Source organism: Gopherus flavomarginatus, chromosome 7 (genome assembly GCF_025201925.1).
Source record: "Gopherus flavomarginatus isolate rGopFla2 chromosome 7, rGopFla2.mat.asm, whole genome shotgun sequence".
NCBI lineage: Eukaryota > Metazoa > Chordata > Testudines > Testudinidae > Gopherus > Gopherus flavomarginatus.
This window is the reverse complement of record NC_066623.1, coordinates 2,661,885-2,683,003: the sequence shown is the minus strand read 5'-3', so window position 1 is coordinate 2,683,003 and position 21,119 is coordinate 2,661,885. Positions and strand designations below refer to the sequence as shown.

The 21,119-nt window shown below is 40.2% G+C and overlaps 1 protein-coding gene across 8 annotated transcripts in view; it reads right to left on the bottom strand.

Annotated features, from left to right (window-relative positions):
* Positions 1 to 732: 732 nt before the first annotated feature.
* EBF1 (EBF transcription factor 1) overlaps positions 733 to 21,119 on the bottom strand; it is a 325,256-nt gene continuing 304,869 nt past the window's right edge. For 4 of the 8 annotated variants that reach the window (XM_050961296.1, XM_050961297.1, XM_050961298.1 and 1 more), the window contains exons 12-17: positions 18,609 to 18,674; positions 17,785 to 17,962; positions 15,720 to 15,899; positions 10,773 to 10,967; positions 10,328 to 10,396; positions 733 to 3,834 (exon numbers count right to left, since the gene is read on the bottom strand). In XM_050961296.1, the coding sequence (XP_050817253.1) occupies positions 10,329 to 10,396; positions 10,773 to 10,967; positions 15,720 to 15,899; positions 17,785 to 17,962; positions 18,609 to 18,674 (687 nt within the window). In that variant the 3' untranslated portion in view covers positions 733 to 3,834; position 10,328. The remainder of the gene's footprint in view (positions 3,835 to 10,327; positions 10,397 to 10,772; positions 10,968 to 15,719; positions 15,900 to 17,784; positions 17,963 to 18,608; positions 18,675 to 21,119) is intronic. The other 4 variants (XM_050961300.1, XM_050961301.1, XM_050961302.1 and 1 more) reach the window with 1 other exon arrangement.

Below are 21,119 nucleotides of genomic sequence, written 5' to 3'. Positions count from 1 at the left end.
TCTGCATTGGTAGAGCAGAGGAAGAAGGGGAGGTGACACTCTTTGGAATGAAGCACATCCCGTATCTGGTAGGTGATAGAGGCTTAATACGAAGACTAGCAAAATGAAATCTCCTTACAGAAGCCTAACTTCACTCTGGAAAGGAAGGTGCTCTTGTGGGTAAGGCAATGGACTCCCACTCGGGACACTGGGGTTCAGTTTTTGCCTGTGCCACAGATTTCCACTGGGATGTTGGGCAAGTTACTTATGGTCTGATTCTGCACCACCAAAGTCGACGGGAGTTATGCCATGGACTTCAGTGATCATAGGATCAAGCCTTTAATCTCTCAGAGCCTCGGCCGTAATATGGGGATGATACTTCCTTTCTCCCACCCTCCATCAGCCTTGTGTATTGAGCTAGCAAGCTCTTCAGAGCAAGGACTGATTCTAGCTATGTTATTGCACAATGATTGTGCGTAGACGCTGTACAAGAACCCAGCTAGACTCTGTCCTTGAAGCCTTGTTGTAATAATGTGATATAAGCAAAAGTTCACTGAAATCAATATAAGGGGAGTTTCAATGCAGCACGAGAGGAGTTTCATGCAAAGTAGATTTCCATGTGCTATTCTGCCAGTTGTTGCTGCTCTGTGTTTTAAGAAGGGCAGTTCAGAAGCTTCCGGCTTCCACCTTATAGTTATCCTGGTCTGTTAAGCAGTAGAAGCAGATAAATAAAGTCACAACCAGGGGCTCTAGTCACAGACAGGAAGTAACTTTAATTAAATATTGTGAAAGTTGAAAAGTTTTTACAGCTTGAATTTCTGCAAAAAAATTATAACAATCTCTACAGTAGTTAGTTTCTCTAACAATAGAACTGTACAGTGTGTGTCTATTCAAAAAGATTTAGATAAGAAGGTGAAAGGTTAGTAGTTTCAGAGATGACTTCATTTTAGCTGCATCCTAGTACAACTGTGAGGAAATAGGCATACTTTATGCAATCCAGTTATTGTGTAGCTTCACCTTTTGAAACGGAAATCTGAATGTTTCCACTTAAAGCCATATTCTGTAAGGAGTGGCATCTTTTACTTAGTAAGAGACAGGGGTCCTTTGCAGGGAGATTTTGATAAATTTCCTTTCATCCGATCACTATAAATAGCTGCAACAAAACACGTTGTTCATGGATCTTTGGACTTCAAAGTAAAGGGCTACGAATGTACATGGTTAACATGGCTGTCTAAATGGCTATGACTTAGAATGGAGTTCTACAAGACCAATCAAGGGTGTCACTGGACAAAATATGGCTTTAAATTTGATTACATTGCTATGCTGTTGCTTACTATGTGAATTGGAATAATCGTTTCGAGTACAGAGAAGCAATACATTGATGTCTCACATTTTCCAGTTTTTTTTCTTTTATTTGCCTTTCCCCCCAAAAAAGATCACACTGTGACTTTCTAGTGAAAACCATTGCAAAATTCATACAGGAAGCATGCACAGTTGCAGCATCGTTGGAAATGATTTCTTGCTCTATTAGAAAAAAGTTACATTGTCTTAAGGTAACAAAAACAGTTCTTTTGTGCTTTTCAATTCCTTTTTTTCCTTAGAATGTTAGTGATGATTGACAGTTCTGGTGCACAGTACAATGTACAAGTGAAATGAATATGATTTGCATTGTTAAGGCATCCAATCTGCTGGTTTATATTTATGTGAAAGACAGAGAAATATACAAGCAGACTTAAGAAAGAAAGTATTTTCATTGAGTTCTATGAAGTTTCTCCCCATATTTAATGCACAAAAATGCGTCACTCCAAAGAGGAGAGATCCCATGCATATTAATAGAGTAAAACAGCCTTATTTTTTGTTAAGCCTCAAAAGCAAAGGATATTTTTTTAAATCTACATAACTAAATGCTACAAGAATAATATGCTACTTTTTGCCATATATTGGAAAAAACTTCTTAACTTACAAATAATACAAAAATAGACAATGGCTTTTAGGTGGAAATAAAAAAATGGAAGCATGGTTTAAAACAATCTTAAAAAAATCCTATAAATGAAATGTTTTAAAATCACATTTAAACAGCTAATACAACGGTGAATGACCAAACAAATCAGCACTTTTCACATAGCAAACATACACAATAAAATAAACTGGGGATGGAGGGGAGAAGCAATGTACAAATTCCAAAGATAAATACATTATTTATATGGATATTTTACAAAATCCCCTTTAAAACAAACAACCCTCCCAACCAAAACAAAAAAGCTTTTTTTTTCCCTTTAATTAATTTTGCAAGTATGTGCAAGCTAAAGGTAGTGAGCTCTTTTTGCAAAATATGCAGTAATTTTTTGTGACATTGAAAAACTGTCTTAAGACATTAAAATGTATAAATAGAACAACAACTTTGGCAAAAAATCACAAAAAATCTACAGTATTTATAACTACATACAAAACACAACAGCAAAGAAAAAAATATCAGATAATGCATCTTCAGAGCTTTGCTGCCTCTTTGACTAATAGTTTTAAGAACACTTCCCAGATAATGATAGCAAAATTCCTGTAAAACAGAACCTATGGTTTTGATTATGAAACCTTCTCATGGCCCTTCCCCCTCCCACCCACTTGCAAATTCAAATTCATGTTTCCACTTACTATTCAAAAACAGTTACCTGTTGCTTAATATATTATGCTACAAACTGAGAGGGTCGGCTGATACAGCAACAATCCTAGCGGGAGGCTGACAAAAAATGTGTGTGCTTCTAGATCATTGAGAATGCAGAACTGCAGACGAGTCAATTCTGGTTCAGCCCCATAGAAACAAATAGATTAAAGTGAGGAGGAAAATTTATGATTACACCCAACATGTAATAATGGCTTGAGTCCGTGTCTTTAGACAGCGACACACAATCCAAAGGAGATTTGTATGCACAGCTCAGGTTATGCTAAACTCAAGGGAGGCCACTCATTTGGAAAGATTCTGATATAAGCTAAACGGAGAGCCATACTAGTCTAATTATGCAGTTTTAGCATTATATCCAGAGGCACTGGGTTTCAGAGTTAAAGACGTTAGCTTACATTATTCATGTCTTTAGCTACACTTTCACCAACTTTTCTCATCGCATTATTTACACAATTATTTAGTCTGATATTAAAAACAGAGGTTACAAATTCTCTCCCTGTTTTAAAAGAACAAATGCTTAGTGAGTGGTATCTATTTAATTAGAGAATGAAAAATGTATCGGATTAGCAAACCATCCCTGGATAAACAACACATATGAGCCGACTCTTAATTAAATGGCCATTATTCTTCTAAAAAAACTAACTGGCACTTCTATTCTGTCCCTCATTGACTTGTTTGTAAATGTTACCACTTCATTTCCCTTTACACGGCTTTAGAAAAGGGTCATAAATTAAAAATATGAAGTTTCATCTCTAGTGTCCCTTGCAGAACTGTATGATTTATAAAAGACAAATGGCTGTTGAGTTAAATCAAGCTTTAAAAAATAAAACAAACAAAAAACAAAAACCAAGAAAAAAGTGGATTTTCTTTATCAACACAGAATAAATATATCTCCCAAGTACTTGGGATGGACAACTCAAATCAACACCTTGCAATTGCAGATTCTTTGTTAATTTCAGTATTTGCAAGGATGGTGATTTTTGTTTTGTTTAAAAATCTGCAGTTATTGTAAGATTCCTCTTTATTTTATTGTATTTTATTTTTTTTAAAAAGGCCTGAGTAAAAAGTTCCACTCTGGGACTTGTATCAGATTTCTCTCTGAAGCAGAATTCAACCTCTTCAATAAAATTCTTCAAGGCAATCCTTTCACATGGGAGGAACAATCATGCCAGATATAGCTGTTAAAAAGAGGGGAGAGGAAGGAAAAAAAAGAAAAAGAAAAAAGTAACTCCTTTGTATCACACCTTCAATTCCAAAACCTTCACTGCATTTACCAGTCAGATACTATCTATACTGGGAGCTGAATTATACACAAGTGTCAAATGATAGGAATAACAATATATGCATTAAATACAAAAGGTCTGATTCTGATCTCACTGACTCGTGTAAATCACGTCTAACTGCTGGTATCAATGACATTTTTCGAGTGTAAATTTAGCACAGTATCTGAGCTCAGACTCAACCCCTTTTCAGCTCTCAGATGCAGAATTTGGTTGCTACTGGCAAAGCTGAGAAGGCCTAAACTGTGAGAATTTTCATAAATTCTGTTAATTTCTTAAGAAGAACAGACATTTGTGCCCTGTGTGGGCATACAGGTATCATCCCACATGTCAGCAGTGTATACTAAAGCCATAGTCTGTTGCCTTATTACACTAACACTGGATCCTTTTCTTAGCCAGCTTTCCCAGACAAGATCATTTCGGTATTCAAACCCCTGAAGTGTGGATGGTCAAACCTATCACTCAGTGTTTCTAGGCCAGGTTGGGGATACATTTTGCTGTTTTGTGAGAGAGTTTAGGAGTAGGCCAGTATGAACCGATACAGACCCAAGTGATGCTGAGAATGATGATACAAAATTGAAACATCTGATCCAAAGGCTGACTGGGATCCTTGCAAATTAGAACAGCAGTTAAGCTGATGGGAAATCAAAGCTTCAGACCCCATCACTTAACTAACAGGAGCCAGCTGAGAAGATGGATTTCCTCCAGTAGGCTCTTTTGTTTGGTTGTCGCAGCTCTGCAGAACTGATGGGTTGGCAACCACTGACCCAGAGTGGACTTGGTGCTCACCTATACTCCTTTCCCTGATTCTCTCAGACTGTGGCACACACTGATTCATTTGTAAAAGCAGCGAAGAATCCTGTGGCACCTTATAGACTAACAGATGTTTTGGAGCGTGAGCTTTCATGGGTGAATACTTCGTCATGCTCCAAAACGTCTGTTAGTCTATAAAGTGCCACAGGATTCTTTGCTGCTTTTACAGATCCAGACTAACACGGCTACCCCTCTGATACTGATTCATTTAACATTTTACCTATTCAAAAAATTGTTGGATATTGACATTACTTGGAGTTGTGCATGTGTAGCCAGTGGTCCTGAGAGCAACTTAAACCCCCTACAGAAGAAAGTTCCAAGTTAAAATTGCAATCAATCCTTAACCCAGTGTTGTTGGGCTCAGCATCATGGCATCTCATGGGCTCATCAAATCTTTAGGTGCCTTTTCACTACTGGGATAAATTAAGAGTAGAATTTTAGTCTTAATTTAGATTTTCGTCTCTTTTGTTTGTTTAAGGTAGATTGATGATTTTACTGCACTATTCTTTCCAATATAATTTCCTTCTTTTTTCCCCTATCAGTACTCCCATTGCAAACTCCCTTCAATTGGAATGGTGCATCATGAGATATAGAATCACAGTCTCTTTTAAACTGGTTTACAGAAAAAAGCTACAGAAAAACAATAGACTTCCTCACAGTTTCACCTCCACCTTTGTCTCTCTTTGTTTACCAGGAACCACACACTACTACAACCTGTACAGAACAAGGGCACATCTAGTGGCTGAATGGTATACTGCAAGCATGCAGTGTGGTAGCCGTGTTGGTTCCAGGACATAGGAGAGTCAAGGTGGGCGAGGTAATATCTTTTATTAGACCAACTTCTGTTGGTGAGAGAGACAAGCTTTTGAGCTAACTACAAGTAAACATCATTACAAGGGGTAGTTGCATAGGTTCTTCGTGAATGTTATAACAGGTTTACATCTTTGAAATAGTAGTTGTATGGTTATTTGCAAGAGGATATAAAATGCATACTAGACTTCAGGCTAGCTGCACTTCATGGGTGCATGATTTAAATACCAGAGTTGCCATCTCGGACATCTGGGCAAATGATTTCTTAGGGAAAAACTCAGTCCTATGACTGGTTCTAATTCATTGTGCTTTAATTACAGCTGCAATCAATTGATAAGAAACAAGCCAAAGTGAAAGACTTGCAGATTTGGGGGTGGAGAGGGAAATGTTTTCTCCACAAACACCACCATACGTGCAAGAATTAAAGTCTAATCAGTGCGGAGAAAACAGCTCAAGTAAACTGCATTGATTAAATTAAATAAAATGAGAGAAGGGGAGAATTCAAAATACATCCACAGTTGTTGTATGACATCCTAAGAGGTGACATGTTCCAATTGTCCAACTGCATTTCTGTTCTTGGAGAGTCTCACCCAGCAACGTTTTTGCAAAGCATGATTGCACTAGGCATTCTGGTAAGGAGCTGGGTTATATCTGGGGCTCTTTTAAAGAACTTCATTTTTAGGGTCCCCCAAACAAGCAGCTGTAGTTTCACCCACAGTTCATAAAACCAAGGACGATGCTAAAGAAATAACACCAAGTTTGCTCTGCAGTTTGACCTTAGAGAGAGGCAAAGTCGGGGAATAGAGTCAGAGACTAATAAGGCCAGGATTGTTCCCTGTTCTGGTCATGTCCAAAGGCCTCGGTGAGGAAGAAGGGCCCTTTTCTAATCTATGCAGGTTCTTATACTGTGCTCAGCACAGTAGTCTCCGAGCACCTTCCAGTTGTTCATTAAGCAATGTGACTAACATCTGTCACCCCCCAAGAAGCCCCTCCATAGGACTGAAGCTCCGTACTCAGGGAGGGGCATGCTTAGGCCAGGTGGACCTGCATTCTCCTCCCACCAGCCCTGTGAGGGGCAATCATACTAAAGTTAAAATTGGTGGAGTTGAGATATACAGTATCTATGTTAGGGTGACCAGATGTTAAGGGGAAAATATTGGGATCACCACAGAGTACGGTCGGGACACCATTTGTCCTGATATTTTGTCTCCTGGTCGTCGTCGGCAATTTGGCAGAGAGCCCTTCAGTCGCGGACGGTCTTTGGCGGTATTTCGGCGGTAGATAGTAAACTGCGATGCCAAAGACAGAATTGCCAACGACGACCAGGAGACAAAATGGTGTCCCGACCGTACTCTGGTTGGGACGCGGGACAAACGCCTCAAAATTGTGACAGTTCCAATTTTATTGGGACATCTGGTCACCCTAATCTATGTGGATCTGTGGGTTTGGGGACTGAACTCCCCAACATCATTCCTTCTGTGGGGCTGGGGAAAACCTGCCCCACCCATGGAACATGTTCACAACTTGGTATGGGGAACTTCATGGAGTTTCCAGCCCTCTGTATGGGGACAAGTTGGGCCTAAAAATCATGGATGGAAAAGATGCTATAAAGTTTTCTCAGGCCTCATCAGACAAGGTCCCATCTTCCCCTCCTTCTGGCATAGGGAGCCATGGAAAGACCATCCTGCCACCATGCAGGAGAGGGAGATGAAGGATCTATCCAGCAGCCATCTCCACCAGGAAGCCTCTTGTGGATTCTCTGACATTTGTTGGGTCTGAGGAAACGGAAACTCTAGGGAATTCCAGTCCTCTCCGACCCAGGTAGGTGATAACAGGGCCCCAGTTAAGGGTGAGATTGTGATTCACCCTATGTGCACATGTGCGGGATTAGCATGGGCCACTGGACTGGGACTTAGAAGACCTATGTTCTACGGGTCAGTGACTTTGGGCAAGTCAGTTTTCCAATCTGTATAAATGGGGACAATGATATTTACCACCTTTGTGAAGCACTTTGGGATCTATGGATGAAAGTCCTGAAAGAAGAGCACGTTGGTGGGAATTGGGAGGAGGGGGTGGGGGTTGAAAGGCCCTCTTGGCTCAGCTAAGTACAGGGGTGAGAGCAGCCTCAGTGGAAGCTGCTACGCTTCTTCCTATGTGGGAGGGGGGATGTTGAGGGAAGAGGAGGGAGTGAGTGGTGTCTTGACTCTGTCGCCCCCCTCAACTCTAGCCAGCACAGCTGAGCTGTTGCTGAAGGGTAAGTAATCTGTGCCAGGTGAAGGTCTAATGCAGGTTACGGTGTCCTCAGGAGCAAGAGGGGAACCCAGAGACAAAATCACATCTCTCTGAATCTGGTCTCCTCCTGGGGCAGTACCACTATGTGCAGCCCCATAGTGCAGACTTGTGGGAATGCCACAACTGAGTCTTACGCAAATAATGACAACTTCTCACTCTAGGACTGTTAAATTTCCCCATAGATTAATGCAAGAGATGCACCTGGTGCCAGTGGAAGTGAAATGATACAAAAGTATATCATGTAAGTAGGTTTTCAAGGCATCACTATTATTATTCTTATTGAGGAGCTCTGATATTCTGAATTAAATTACAAGTCAAATAGAGAAAACGACATCTTTTCTGCCTAAAAGCCTTGGCATTTCCATTCTGCCAGGTCCTCATTTAGATCATGCTACTTTTGTTCCTTAAGTGCTGTGTCTACAGGGCCATGTAAATTCTCTCAACTGCAGCATGCCATCAATTCTGAAAAGAGGAGAGATCAGAGGGAAATGCTGTAGATATGAGATCAGACCTCCTCTAAAAGGAGAGAGAGGAACAGCCCCTATACATGGGCATTATTTCTGCCCATCCCATGCTCATTTGTATCTGTTGTTAGCAAATTACAGAAATAATGTATTTTGAGTTTTACAAAATTGCTCGGCAAAGAGAACAACAGATCAGCATGGCTGCAGTTCTAGTGACTTCTGCTACATAAGCAAAGCTTGATTGCTTTCTGGTGTAACCAGACGCCTAAGAGTGAAGAAAGCCTCCTTATATATGGTTGTTTATTTAAGCAATAAGACACAACAGGCAGTGCATTTCTGAGTGATTATTGTATGCCTCGGGTGGTGTCATAAGGCACAGGGCTAAAGGCCGTGTGTCTAACTCACCAAGAAGTTCAGTGGTGCCCTAGAAATGAACTGTTTCTCTTGGTGTTTTATTCCTATTATGAAACTGAATTGCTAAATACAAATTAGGGGAAATACTTCGATCGGTGTGTTTTCTGGACGTGACATAACGAGGCAGCAATCAGCATTCCCCAACTGCGACCAGTACTCTAAGTTCATTCCATAATTGCTTTTCATAATACAGAAGGTGAAATCTGGAATTCCGTGTGAGACGAAGTGAAAAACAATGATTTTTAAAAACCCTCCTGCTGCTCACTCTCTTTCCCCACTCCAAAGCAAGGGGGGAAGGGACAGAAGAAACACAAACACTCTCAAAAGCCCATGTGAGCCAACTATCGGTTTCCAATTTTTATTCACAAGGCTAAATAATTGTAATTGATGCTGTTGCAAATAAATGTTGCTCAAATCTGCAGGTCACTGGCAGTGACGGATTTTTAAAAAGAGCACATTTTCTGTGAGCCAAGGTTTAGCTGTCGATTGAAAACCTGATTGTTTTGTTTCTAACGTGTTAAATGAGGGGCTTGACTGACACCTCAAAAAAACTATTAATTCATATGTTCTAGCCTTAGAACTACTTATTTTGGCATAAGGATTTATACCCCCAATTTATCAGTCTAAAGTACGCTGAATGCAACGCTTATCTTTAGGCATGATAGATGCCAGATTTTATGAATGAATTCTTCCCACTCTACATGCATATAGATTTTATTTTGTGAATCATGCCATCTCAGCTCTGACTGCGAGGCAAGCGTCTCTCCCCTCTGGAATGACAGAAGCTGTGGCATGGCACGCAGATACTTTAGGACATTACACAAATTTTGAATAGATCATTCCGAAACAAGCCCTAAGTGAAATGGGTTTAGTGACTAAAGGGTTTATTCTCCACTCAGTGCTCTTTATTGGACTTGCACAGGCATGTGGAAAGGAAAATGCCCAAACCTGAAATCTAAAGTACAGCATGCATCACAAAACCTTTCCACCTCTGGCACAGTCTGAGCCAGTTGGCTGCATCTGCATATGAAACCTTCTCGATCTGAGTGAGCAGGAACACATACACGTCTCAGCATGCTAACGTGGCGTACAGTAATTATAAGGGAGGGTTCGGCACCACATTGTACAGTACGTCGCAGCAAACAATGAAATGGGCAGTTTGGTTTCCTGCAGCATCCCCAGTGCTGACTGGAGTTTAATCTCCCGTTCCCGCAGTGTGCACGAACACGATTACGTACTTAGGTAACCATATTCGTATACTTTTGAATTAGAGAACTAGGGACATCGAAAAGAAGAAGCTCCTGTATTACCAACAGCCGAAGAGGCTTTCAAAGGGACACTGCATCATTTAGGAGATTAATTGGCTTACGTGCAGTCCATTAATCACAAGGAGCAGTTTGTCCCGTTATGCAATAAACTGGGAAATGCTGCTTTTAGGTAAGAATGCGCCTTGTATTTATTAAAGGCAAACATATGCACCAAGCTTTGCAGCTGTGTATGTGCTGTGATGCTCTACAGCTCTCGCGGAGTCGGAAGGATTTCTGCATAAGAGTACGATGACAAAGGAAAAAAAAGGAAGGGAAGATTGAGTGACGTACTTCAGGAGAAGGCCAGCCCCTGGAGAGACCCTGCAGTGGAGTACTTGCTAGAGTCCACAAAAGACTGGTCTGATAATGGACGACAACAGGGAATAAGAGAGGAAAGAAAGAAAAAGGATGGTATTAGTAAGCGGAAATAGTTCTCGTCTTTATCAAAACACTAGATGGGTGCTTTTAAAGCCATAGCATCTAAATTCACTAGGATTAGTAGAGTTAAAGAAAGGGCATGTTCCCAGTCACCTGCTAGGCACAGGGGTTTGGGGATAGATTCCAGTTATTCTTTATAGGAGTAAACTATAGGCCAGAGACCACAACAGCCCCATCAAGCTCCATCCCCTCTGCCAACATCTAATTAAACGCCTAATTACATGCTGTGCGTAATGTAGCGCTGCAACCTTGCAATTTCAAGAGGAGCAATCTTCCTCCCCGTGCTGATCTCACCTACCTTGCAGGCTATTGCCATTGGTGCTGGTGCAAGCGGGAGGTGGGGAAGTTTGCGGTCTCACGACAGGGGCAAACGCACTCTTCTGTTTCACCGCTGAGACCATGTTGGCTGGTGAGAAGGAGAAAATCCCGGAGGAACTGCTACAGTTTGATGGGAGGCTAGTGGAGGAGGCCATTGTTGGACTTGATGGCACGACTAGAGGAAAAAAACCCAAAACCAAGCATTTCTTACACTGTGGATTCACAAGCAGACACTGGGAAGAAAAGATTTCTGATTCCAGGATGCACAGGTCCTGATTTCAAAAGGCCCTGAGACCATCCACATCTCTCCTTGACTTCAGTTAGAGTCCTGCGTGCTCAGCACTTCTGAAAATCTGGCACATAGTATGTGGCGATCACCACTGTAAATCTCGCAGGCCTTACTGCCTAGTACTTGATCACGAATCTTAGCAGGCAGCAGGTTTAAAACAATAGGAAGTATTTCTTCACACAATGCACTATCAACCTGTGGAACTCTTTGCCAGAGGATGTTGTGAATGTCAAGACTATAACACAGTTCAAAAAAGAACTAGATAAGTTCATGGAGGATAGGTCCATCAATGGCTATTAGCCAGGATGGATAGGGAGGGTATCCCTAGCCTCTGTTTGCCAGAAGCTGGGAATGGGCGACAGGGGATGGATCACTTGATGATTACCTGTTCTGTTCATTCCCTCTGGGGCACCTAGCACTGGCCACTGTCGGAAGACAGGACACTGGGCTAGATGGACCTTTGGTCTGACCCAGTGTGTCCATTCTTATGTTCTTAATCATCATTCTTGTTGGTGTGATAGACTCTTCCTTTTCATCCAGCACATTACTTTATTATTATTTTTAAGTTACTTTAGCTATGATTGGGACAAATCTTTAGGACTTCCTTAATGTGGCAGATGATGCCAGTTCAATCGCTGAAGGGATAGTACAGTATTTTAGATGGAAACTTGGAGCTAGGTCTTATTTGGAAAGTCCAGGCCTTTCAACTGGACTGAGATACTTGCATTGAAGGCAGCCCATCTTTGCAGCTAAAGGGGTCTGGAAAGATCTGCAGTGTTTCATAAAACCTGCAGAAGATCACAGCTTGTGGTACCCAGCCAACCTATTTGACAAGAGTCAGCTGCACAGCACCAGTGGCTGGGATTTTTCTGTTATTCCCATTGGATGGGTTGGGGGTGAAAAAGTGCTATTAAGAGGGTGGAGAGTTACACGAGTCTCCTGACTTGTGATTTGTTCTCTGGGTCAGGAGGGGTCAAGGTAGAAGTGACTTTCAGCAGATTCTAAAAGTTAATTGAGCTATAGGCAGCATGGAGGCTGCTGAAACCGCAAGATGGCTGCTGTCATAGATTCATCTATTTATGTTTACTCTTTTTGATTCTTGGAACTAGAACATAAAAACATAACAGCTTCCATATTGGGTCAGACCCATGGTCCATCTTACCTAGTATCCTGTCTCCAACAGTGTCCTCTGCCAAAGCTTCAGGGTAGTGTGCAGAACAGGGCAATTATGGAGTGATCCACACCGTCTTCTACTTCTGGCTTCTGGCAGTCAGATGTTTAGGGTTGTCCCGAGTATGGGGTTGTGTCCCTGACCATCTTGGCTAACAGCCAGTGATGGACCTGTCCTCCATGAACTTCTCCAGTACTTTTTTGAATCCATGTATACTTTTGGCCACCACAACATCCCAAGGCGATGATTGCCTCAGGTAAGTTGTGTTAAAAAGCACTTTGTATTAAACCTGCTGCCTATTAATTTCTATCAGGTGACCCCAGAGTTTTCTGGGAAAGGGTAAGTAGCACTTCTCTATTCACTTTTTCCACATCACTCATGATTTTTACGAACTTCTAGCATATCGCTCTGTAGATGTCTCTCTTCTGAGCTGATAGGCCCTAATCTTTTTAATCTCTTGTAGGGAAGCAGTTCCAAACCCTTGATCGTCTTTGTTGTCATTCTCTGAACCTTTTCCAGTCCCACTCTATCCTATGTAAGATGTGGTAGTAATTGCACAATGCAATTTTCTCATTGTGGGCATCACCCCTGTAAATCCTGCTTCCCAAGTGTACCTTCTTTGCCATCTCGATAAGTGAATTCCACCTAGCCTATCTCAAGATGACCTGTGGGTCCTGTGATGATGCATTCTCATTTATAAATGCCAAAATCAGGCTGTTCTCTAGCTTCAAAGTGTCAATCAGCTTTGGGAAGCCGCCTTCTTCTCTGGACCCCATTGGACTTCTCTGAGGGCCATCATCAGAGTACACAGCATCACAAACATTTATTCATATTTTTCATCTGGCCAATGGGTGGGTGGGTTAGGGGGGCACGGTGAGAGGACAGGATGGTATAAGGGGAAGGGTTGGATTAACAAATCATATGTTGGGTGATATTTAGGATACTGAAAACAGGGACTTACTTTTATGACAGCCAAGTCAAGAAAACCTCCTGGTGGATCTGTGACCACAGTCTGGAGATCAAGAATGCTACATTTTCATTCAGAGCCATGGGCCAGATGCTCAACTGGTGTAAATCATTGTAGCTCGATTGTCTTCAAGTGAGCTACTCTGATATATATCAGCTCAACATTTTGCCCCACTTATGGGAGTAAATAGATGTCTTCAAGTTTTATGAACAGGCTTAGAATATTTTTAAATGAAGGCAACTTATTCAGATGTGTCTGATTTTTAAACACCCACTGTTTACATTGCAAAGCTGACACAAAGGAGGTTTGATTTTTAAATGGCTGAGTACTTGGAATCCTGTTGGTTTACTGTATAATGCAATTAATGTCTTTGGGTCATGGATTTATCATGTAGGGAGTTTGTTTTCATAAAAATACATCCAAACAATTCCAGTTAATACAGTATTATTGGACTCCAGCCTTGAATCAAAACAGAAAGGGACCTATTACCAGTGGGATTCCTTATTCTTATCTGGTTTAGAAACTATTTATGAACATGAGTGGTTTATGAATAATTAAATATTATAGGAAGAAAATTCAAATCAGCTGGGTTTTGGATTATTATTTTATTTGCATCCATGCAGATAAAAATCATCCCATCTGAGTCCCTGTATGAGAATCGGATATCATATTTGTGAAACACTGAGGAAATCAATTAATGGAAATTAAATGTTCAAAGTTTTACAGTCTGACAGATACAATCTAGTCTGAAGTCACTTGGTGTCTGCAAGCACTTGTTAAGGAAGAACAATCAAAGCACCTAAATTGAATTGCTACTATCCAGCAATTAGTTTATTGATTTAATTAAGCATGCCACCTTTTAATTTTCAGGTCGTGATTGAAACATTTTCTGACTGAATGGATTAGATATTAACAGAATGATACATCTACCACAACCCCTCCGAAAATAAAAACAGAATAAAGCAAACAATCAGGACTGAGAAGTGAAGTCTTACTCCAAAGATGGCTTCATTCGTAAATATGAAATAATAAATTGCAGGAGTATTTTTAATGGGTTACAGGCATCTGTTTCCAAAAAAAGATGCCTTTTTAGTCATGTTGCATTATGAATTCAGAGCGCACAGGTTCTATTATAGGAAATCCAGGTTAACAAGTAAGAAAATTTGTAACATTAAAGATTCCATTGTTATCAGAGTAATGAAGTAATACTGATCGGGGATTCCCCGGTTACAAAGTGCTAGGTTTGTAGGAGCACATTTTTTTCTAAATATTGGGAAGCTAAGAAGCCGAGGTCAATATTTTCAAATTGAATTGTTATTAGTTCCTTTTCAAATCTGGAATCACTGCATGCACTGCAATATAATTAACTGTCATTCTGAATGTCAGATAACTTTAGAATTATACATGCTGATATATTTAGTATCCCACATGTACAGAACATGTTAGGGTCTGACCCTACAAAATCTCACTTGCATGACTAGTCCTTACCGACCTGTTCTTTCACTGAGTTTGCACTGATGCCAGCGGAACTACTCACAGAGTAAGCTACTACACAATGTGTGTAAGGGTGGGTGAACTGGGCAGCTCCCATTAGTTTCTACTACTCATATACATATGGTTTTGCAGGATCAGCCCCCAATCCTGTCTTACGCATACGAGTAGTTACATTTACGAAATCGCTTACACTTGCCAACATGCTGAATCTTACACACTTGAGTAGCTCTTTTGAAGTCAATGGGCATAAAGTCAGTCCTGTGCATAAATGTTTGCAGGGTTGGAACCTCAGACTGTAAGCTCGTTAGAGCATGGAACATGCGCTTTTCAATGTTTTGTATCTCTGTGGCACTCTAGAAATGCTTAACAAAAATAAGCTAAATTCTGAGACTCTTGCTCAAATTTTACTCAGTCTCAAGTGAAGTCAATATAGGACTGAGCAACAACAAAAACAGTGAATTACGGCCTCAAGATGCGGCCCAACGGCAATTAATAATTGCCAAGAGGGGTGTTTGCATACTATTTACACAGATAAATACCAACCCGTGCCAAAGTTACCCTATCTTTTCTGACTTTGATACCTTACTGTTGGAACAAATTAGGTTTCACTTAGCAAATAGTCTCAAACTCCCTTATCTCCAAATAACAAGCTCAGTGTTGAGGCTACAAGTTTTGACAAAATCCAGCAGACATGAAGTCATTTACGTGATCTCCATTTTTCCAGAATTAGCAGCGTTTAAGGGGGTGTGTTGTTATTTACGGATGCAAAGAAAGTTTTGAAACTCTCAGTCGTGAGAGAGATTATTCTTTTTCAACCCTGCACGTTCTCCCAAATAATAATAATAATAAAGTAGAGCAGTGCACTCATGGCAACACTAAAAAGTGCTTCAAAGGGCCAGTGACTTAGGGAGACCAGAATAGCAACTAACTATTGCATAGCGCAGAAGAGTCAAAATTTCATTCTAATGAAAAAGTGCAAAATGCAGAAGTGTCATATGATACTCACTGGCATAGGGAGAATTGGCAGCAGATCCATTGAGGAAAGTTGGAGAACCACCTAAATTTGACATTCCAGCATTCCCATAGCCATTCATGCTTGTTGTGACGGAGTTGTAGTTTGTCTGCTGAGGGGTGGTGCTTGGCACATACCCATGAGGTGACACACTGCTTGAGTTGCGAGTAAAACCTTTTTTTGGAGAGGGGAAAAGGTTAAAGAGAAGTATTTCTAAACATCACCCTCCCCACTCTGTTCCCAAAATCTGCGAAACTAAGACAAATAATGCAAACTACAGTAAAATACATCAGGCTTATTCTTCAGGGGTTGTTGGTAGGAGATCAGAGATGGACATAAGAACAAATGGATATAAACTGGCCATTAGGAAGTTTAGACTTGAAATTAGACGAAGGTTTCTAACCATCAGAGGAGTGAAGTTCTGGAATAGCCTTCCAAGGGGTCAAAAGACATATCTGGCTTCAAGACTAAGCTTGATAAGTTTATGGAGGGGACAGTATGATGGGATAGTGTAATTTTGGCAATTAATTGATCTTTGATTATTAGCAGGTAAATATGCCCAAGGGTCTGTGATGGGATGTTAGATCGGGTGGGATCTGAGTTACTACAGAGAATTCTTTCCTGGATGCTGGCTGGTGAGTCTTGCCCACATGCTCAGGATTTAGCTGATCGCCATATTTGGGGTCAGGAAGAAATTTTCCTCCAGGGCAGATTGGCAGCGGCCCTGGATTTTTTTTGTCTTCCTCTGCAGCATGGGGCAAGTGTCACTTGCTGGAGGATTCTCTGCACCTTGAAGTCTTTAAACCACGATTTGAGGACTTCAATAGCTCAGACATTGGTTAGGGGTTTGTTACAGGAGTGGGTGGGTGAGATTTTGTGGCCTGTGTTGTGTAGGAGGTCAGACAAGATTATCATAATAGTCCCTTCTGACCTTAAAGTCTATGATTCTGTGGAGTTGGTGTATACATTTGGCCACAATTTTCAAAAGTGAGCAACAATTTTGAGTGCTCAATTTGACACAAGTTAAAAGGACTAATTTTCTGAATGTTCTGGGTGCCCTTCAAAACCGTAAACCACTTTAAAGTGTCCCTTTAAAGTATCTGTAGCCACTTTTAAATGTAGGGCGTAGGACCTAGATAAATGAATTCTCCAAAGTTCTAAGATATCTGAATTTGTGGTAGAGATAGAAACTAGCTGCAAAGTTTAAATCCAGATCCAGCTCCGAATTTCCACAGAATTGTGGGCAACAGGGTTGGGGAAATCACGTTGGGATATAGGATTAGTTTTCAGACCCAACTATATTAGAACATACAAAATACATTTCCACTTCTGAGAGATAAAACCCAAATGTTGCTGCTTGTCCCAGGGTGCGTTGGTAGAAAGTATGTTACGTTCTAAAGTTATACATATATTCATGTAATGTAAACTGGTCTTTCAACCTTCCAGGAGAACACCCCCTTTTACTGGTGTTACCACCAAAATATATTCCAAACTTCATATTGGGAGAGCTGGTCAAAAAGCGGGAGAGGAAACTGTGAAAGTATTTGCATAAATACTTTTTTGAATCTGACAAAATGTGAGAATGTTTTTAAATTAAAAAACAATTATCTTCGCTCTACTGCCAATTGAAAGAGGGGGAGGGGGAGAGGGAACTGTCCAGAAAATGTCTTAAAAAAAAATCAGGCAAGATATTTTAAAGTTTCAAAATTTGATGAAAATTTTAAAAATAGTCCCCAAAGTGGGTCTTACATAATGCAAATACTGAACGGATACTCTTGCATTGTAAGGAAACACTTTTTAAGGCCCCAATTCAAGAAACCATCCCTTGTCAGGAAAGCATTGCGTAAGTGCTTTCCAGAGCTGGGGGCAAAGTCATTAAGCAATCTATTATCCCTTGACAAAATCATGCATGGAATATGCAAGAGAATCATTCACTAGGCATGCTCCTTGCCTAGTGTAGAATAACCAGTTCTTGATTGACCTACATCCTTAGTGCCTGATGCTCTGACATTTGTCAGCATAGGGTGCATACAAAGAAGAAGCTATTTCTTTCTCTGACCCTGATTGGTGGCCTGTGAGGCTTCCGAGACGTTGACTGCTAGCTGACCACTAAAGGAATTCACTCCCATCATCCCTGCATGGACTGATGTGTTAGCAAGTGCTGGGAGCTGGTTGTGATTGCGGGGTACACTGTAGAGAGCTTCTGCAATATCTGCTGCTCTTTTCAGAATTATTTCCTGGAGAGGGGAAAGGAACAAATCAAAAGGATTGTCAAATGATCTTCCAACAAATGCAAGGAGATGTGTTCTGTTAAATGTACTAGACAATGGATGGCTCAAAGGCTCAGATTGGGTGGCTTGTTTCTAAATCAGTGACTGACTCCACCCAGACAGTTAATGACAGTACATTATTAACGTCTGATGATAAATACTGACCTCTCTGGGAAAGGAGTTGGAAGTCTCAGGCCAGGTCCACATCCCAGTGGGCAAAGACAATTGGCACATCAAAAAAACAATGGCACCCTGATTGTTAGAGGCCAAAGATTGAATAGGGATAGAGAGTAAACTACTCACTCATTTCTCAGGGGCAAGGCACCGCAGATCACAGTGGCAGGGCAAGAATCTTACAATGTTGCTGCCCAAATTATATGTTTTCTGGCAACCTGGGATAAAACTCTTCATGGCTGGGAAGCCAACTACTTACATGAGCAATAAATTCACACACTTCACTCCCCAGCCCAAAACACCCAATCAGCCAAAATGTTATGTTTTCTCATACATTTGTCCTCCTTTCACTCTGTAATAACATGCTTATAACCTTAGCCATCACTCCCGGACTAAAGCTCATTGAGGTTTTAGAGTTGCTCCAGTAGAATACATTTACCTGGTTATTATGTGGCATACCATAGAGTGCTTCCACTAAATCAGCAGCCCTCTTCAGTATCACTTCCTGTCAATATAAAAACAGACATGCTCCTTTGAATTCAATAAACACAATGTAGGAAAAGCAGCTAGTTAGAATCTTTTTATATTGTTGTATTGGTTGCGTTATTTTTTCCAACCAGGTAGTCTTTGCAAGCAACAACTCTCAGCAAACATTGAATAGTGTTAAATCACTAGTTCATCCTATTCACACACATGCTTAATCAAGTCAAAAGGGTGAGAGTCATTGATGCTGCAAAATAAAATACATCACTCAATTGTCTCTGCCATCTGCACTATAAACCACTCATAGATTTATTGCAGAATACAATCCTGAGGTCATTTACTAGATTACTGCAATCAATGTCATTCAGAGCATGTTATGCATCCCTTAGATGTGTTTATTTCACTCTTAATTGCGTATCACAGGAATTGTGACCTTATCAGACAGGCCACAGTCAAAGGAGATCCAATCAGTCCTGTGCTACTGATAATGTAACATTCAGTTTCTATGGTTTTGATGTTATGGGCCACAGTCATGATCACATATGTGCAAGGGCTGCACAACAATATTATGGAGAGACAAAGCAGGGCTGAGAAGGGACTGCTGGCAGAATTCCCTACATGGAAGCATTATTTTAAACCATCCAGGAACTGGTTCTGAATTTTGGGTATAACTCTACCTTTAATTGCCTTGTTTGTCACTTTCTCCATCTGCTCCTTTGTTTATTGTTGTTGTGGTTCTCTATGATGATATGCTTTAAGAAGAACTCTTCTTTCCTCCTCTCTCAAACTCTGTTGCTTCTTTAGTATTTTCTACTGACATCTGGGTAATACCATGTCTCCTTTGTTTATATTTTTAAGCATGCAAGAAGTCAGGCTAACAAGCCCGAAATGAAAATTTTTAACTGCATCTGCAAAATTTAGACCAAAGGAAATCTTCCTCTGTATGATGTCAGAATATCCAGCAGATCTCTATTGGTCTGAAAAAAACCTACCCACACTCACACTCTTAAATACAAATGATGTTTCTGCTTTTCCCCATAGCTGAGTGTTTATCGAATATAGAAACACGAAGCTGCATCCAAATATATATTTCTGCAGGAGGTTTACAAATATAGATGCAGCACCAATTCTTAGGGTTTTTTAATACTTCTGTGTAAAGTTAAAAAAGTTTAACTTAAAATATTTTACACAATAGCTATATTTTATACCAAAAAGGAGCAGTAATGTAGCATATATTGTACACTGTGATCAGAAAATAGATATAATTGCATTCATTTTGCTGTCACCATAACCTCTTCAGAAATCCTCGAACAACTCTTCAAATGACAAGCTTTTAGATGCATATTAGCATTTTTTTCAATTTTAAATTCTCTATAATATAAGATAAAACAGTTGTCATACTGCAGTAACTACATATGACATATATAATGTCCTAAATTCAAATATGAGATGGAGGTTTTTTGAACTCCCGGTAAACATTTAGGCTTGCCTTAAGTTGCTATACATCCCCTTTCCAAAGCACACATTTCAATTATTTTTCATACATGAAGCGAAGTGCATTATATAATTGATGGAGTTTGAATCAAGACATTTGAAATAGTTTTCTAACAGTTAGGCAGCTACAGCCTTTGTCCTGTTTGTGTTGTTTGGCCCTGGGAATTAGAAATTTACTAGTATACAGAGATAGTTTTAACAGAGCCACTAAAAAATTGACCACTCTTATCTGCCTTGCATTAAAGATTCAAACTAAAGATCTTGTCGAATTTTGTCTTTTCCTAATTTAAAAAGCAGGAAGCAATATAGAGTCTTCAAACTGTTTGGGTAATGTCTGTAGCCTAATATGTCACTATGCCAAATTATTAAAAATTAGTCAATCTCCCCACAACCCATCTTGATCATCTATGTAATGCTGAGCTAAAAATCCTTTGGACCGAGTCTGAGCAGAGACTGGGGGGGAGGAAGGCCAGTGCAAAGCTCAAAACATGAGATCTTATTGCAACATCATGTAATGTCAAATGTGTTCCCACTATTAAGGAATTGGAAGTTATTTGATGCCACATCATACTGCATGTAAAAAAAAATAATTTTCATCATGACTTATTGAAGTACATTTGACAAGTGGCACTGAACATTTCCAGCTCGTCCCAGGTTATTTTTATAGCATCTCCAGAGTCTGTAAATGTGAGCTTCATGCTTTTTTAACAACATTTTCACACAATAAAAGCCTTTCCTTGTATCTGACATTTTCAGATTACACAAGGCAGATGTTACACAAAAGCTCCTTTGTCAGGTAGGTCTCTTCTACTCCAGAACTGACCATAGCTCCTATACATACAAATTCATCTTCAATGCTACTATATATATTTTAAAGATATTAACTTGTTTTTGTTTTATGCCATTGAAAACTATTTCAGATCTGCTTAAATTACCAGTGGTGCTAAAGTGATTATTTCAAATACAGAGGAGC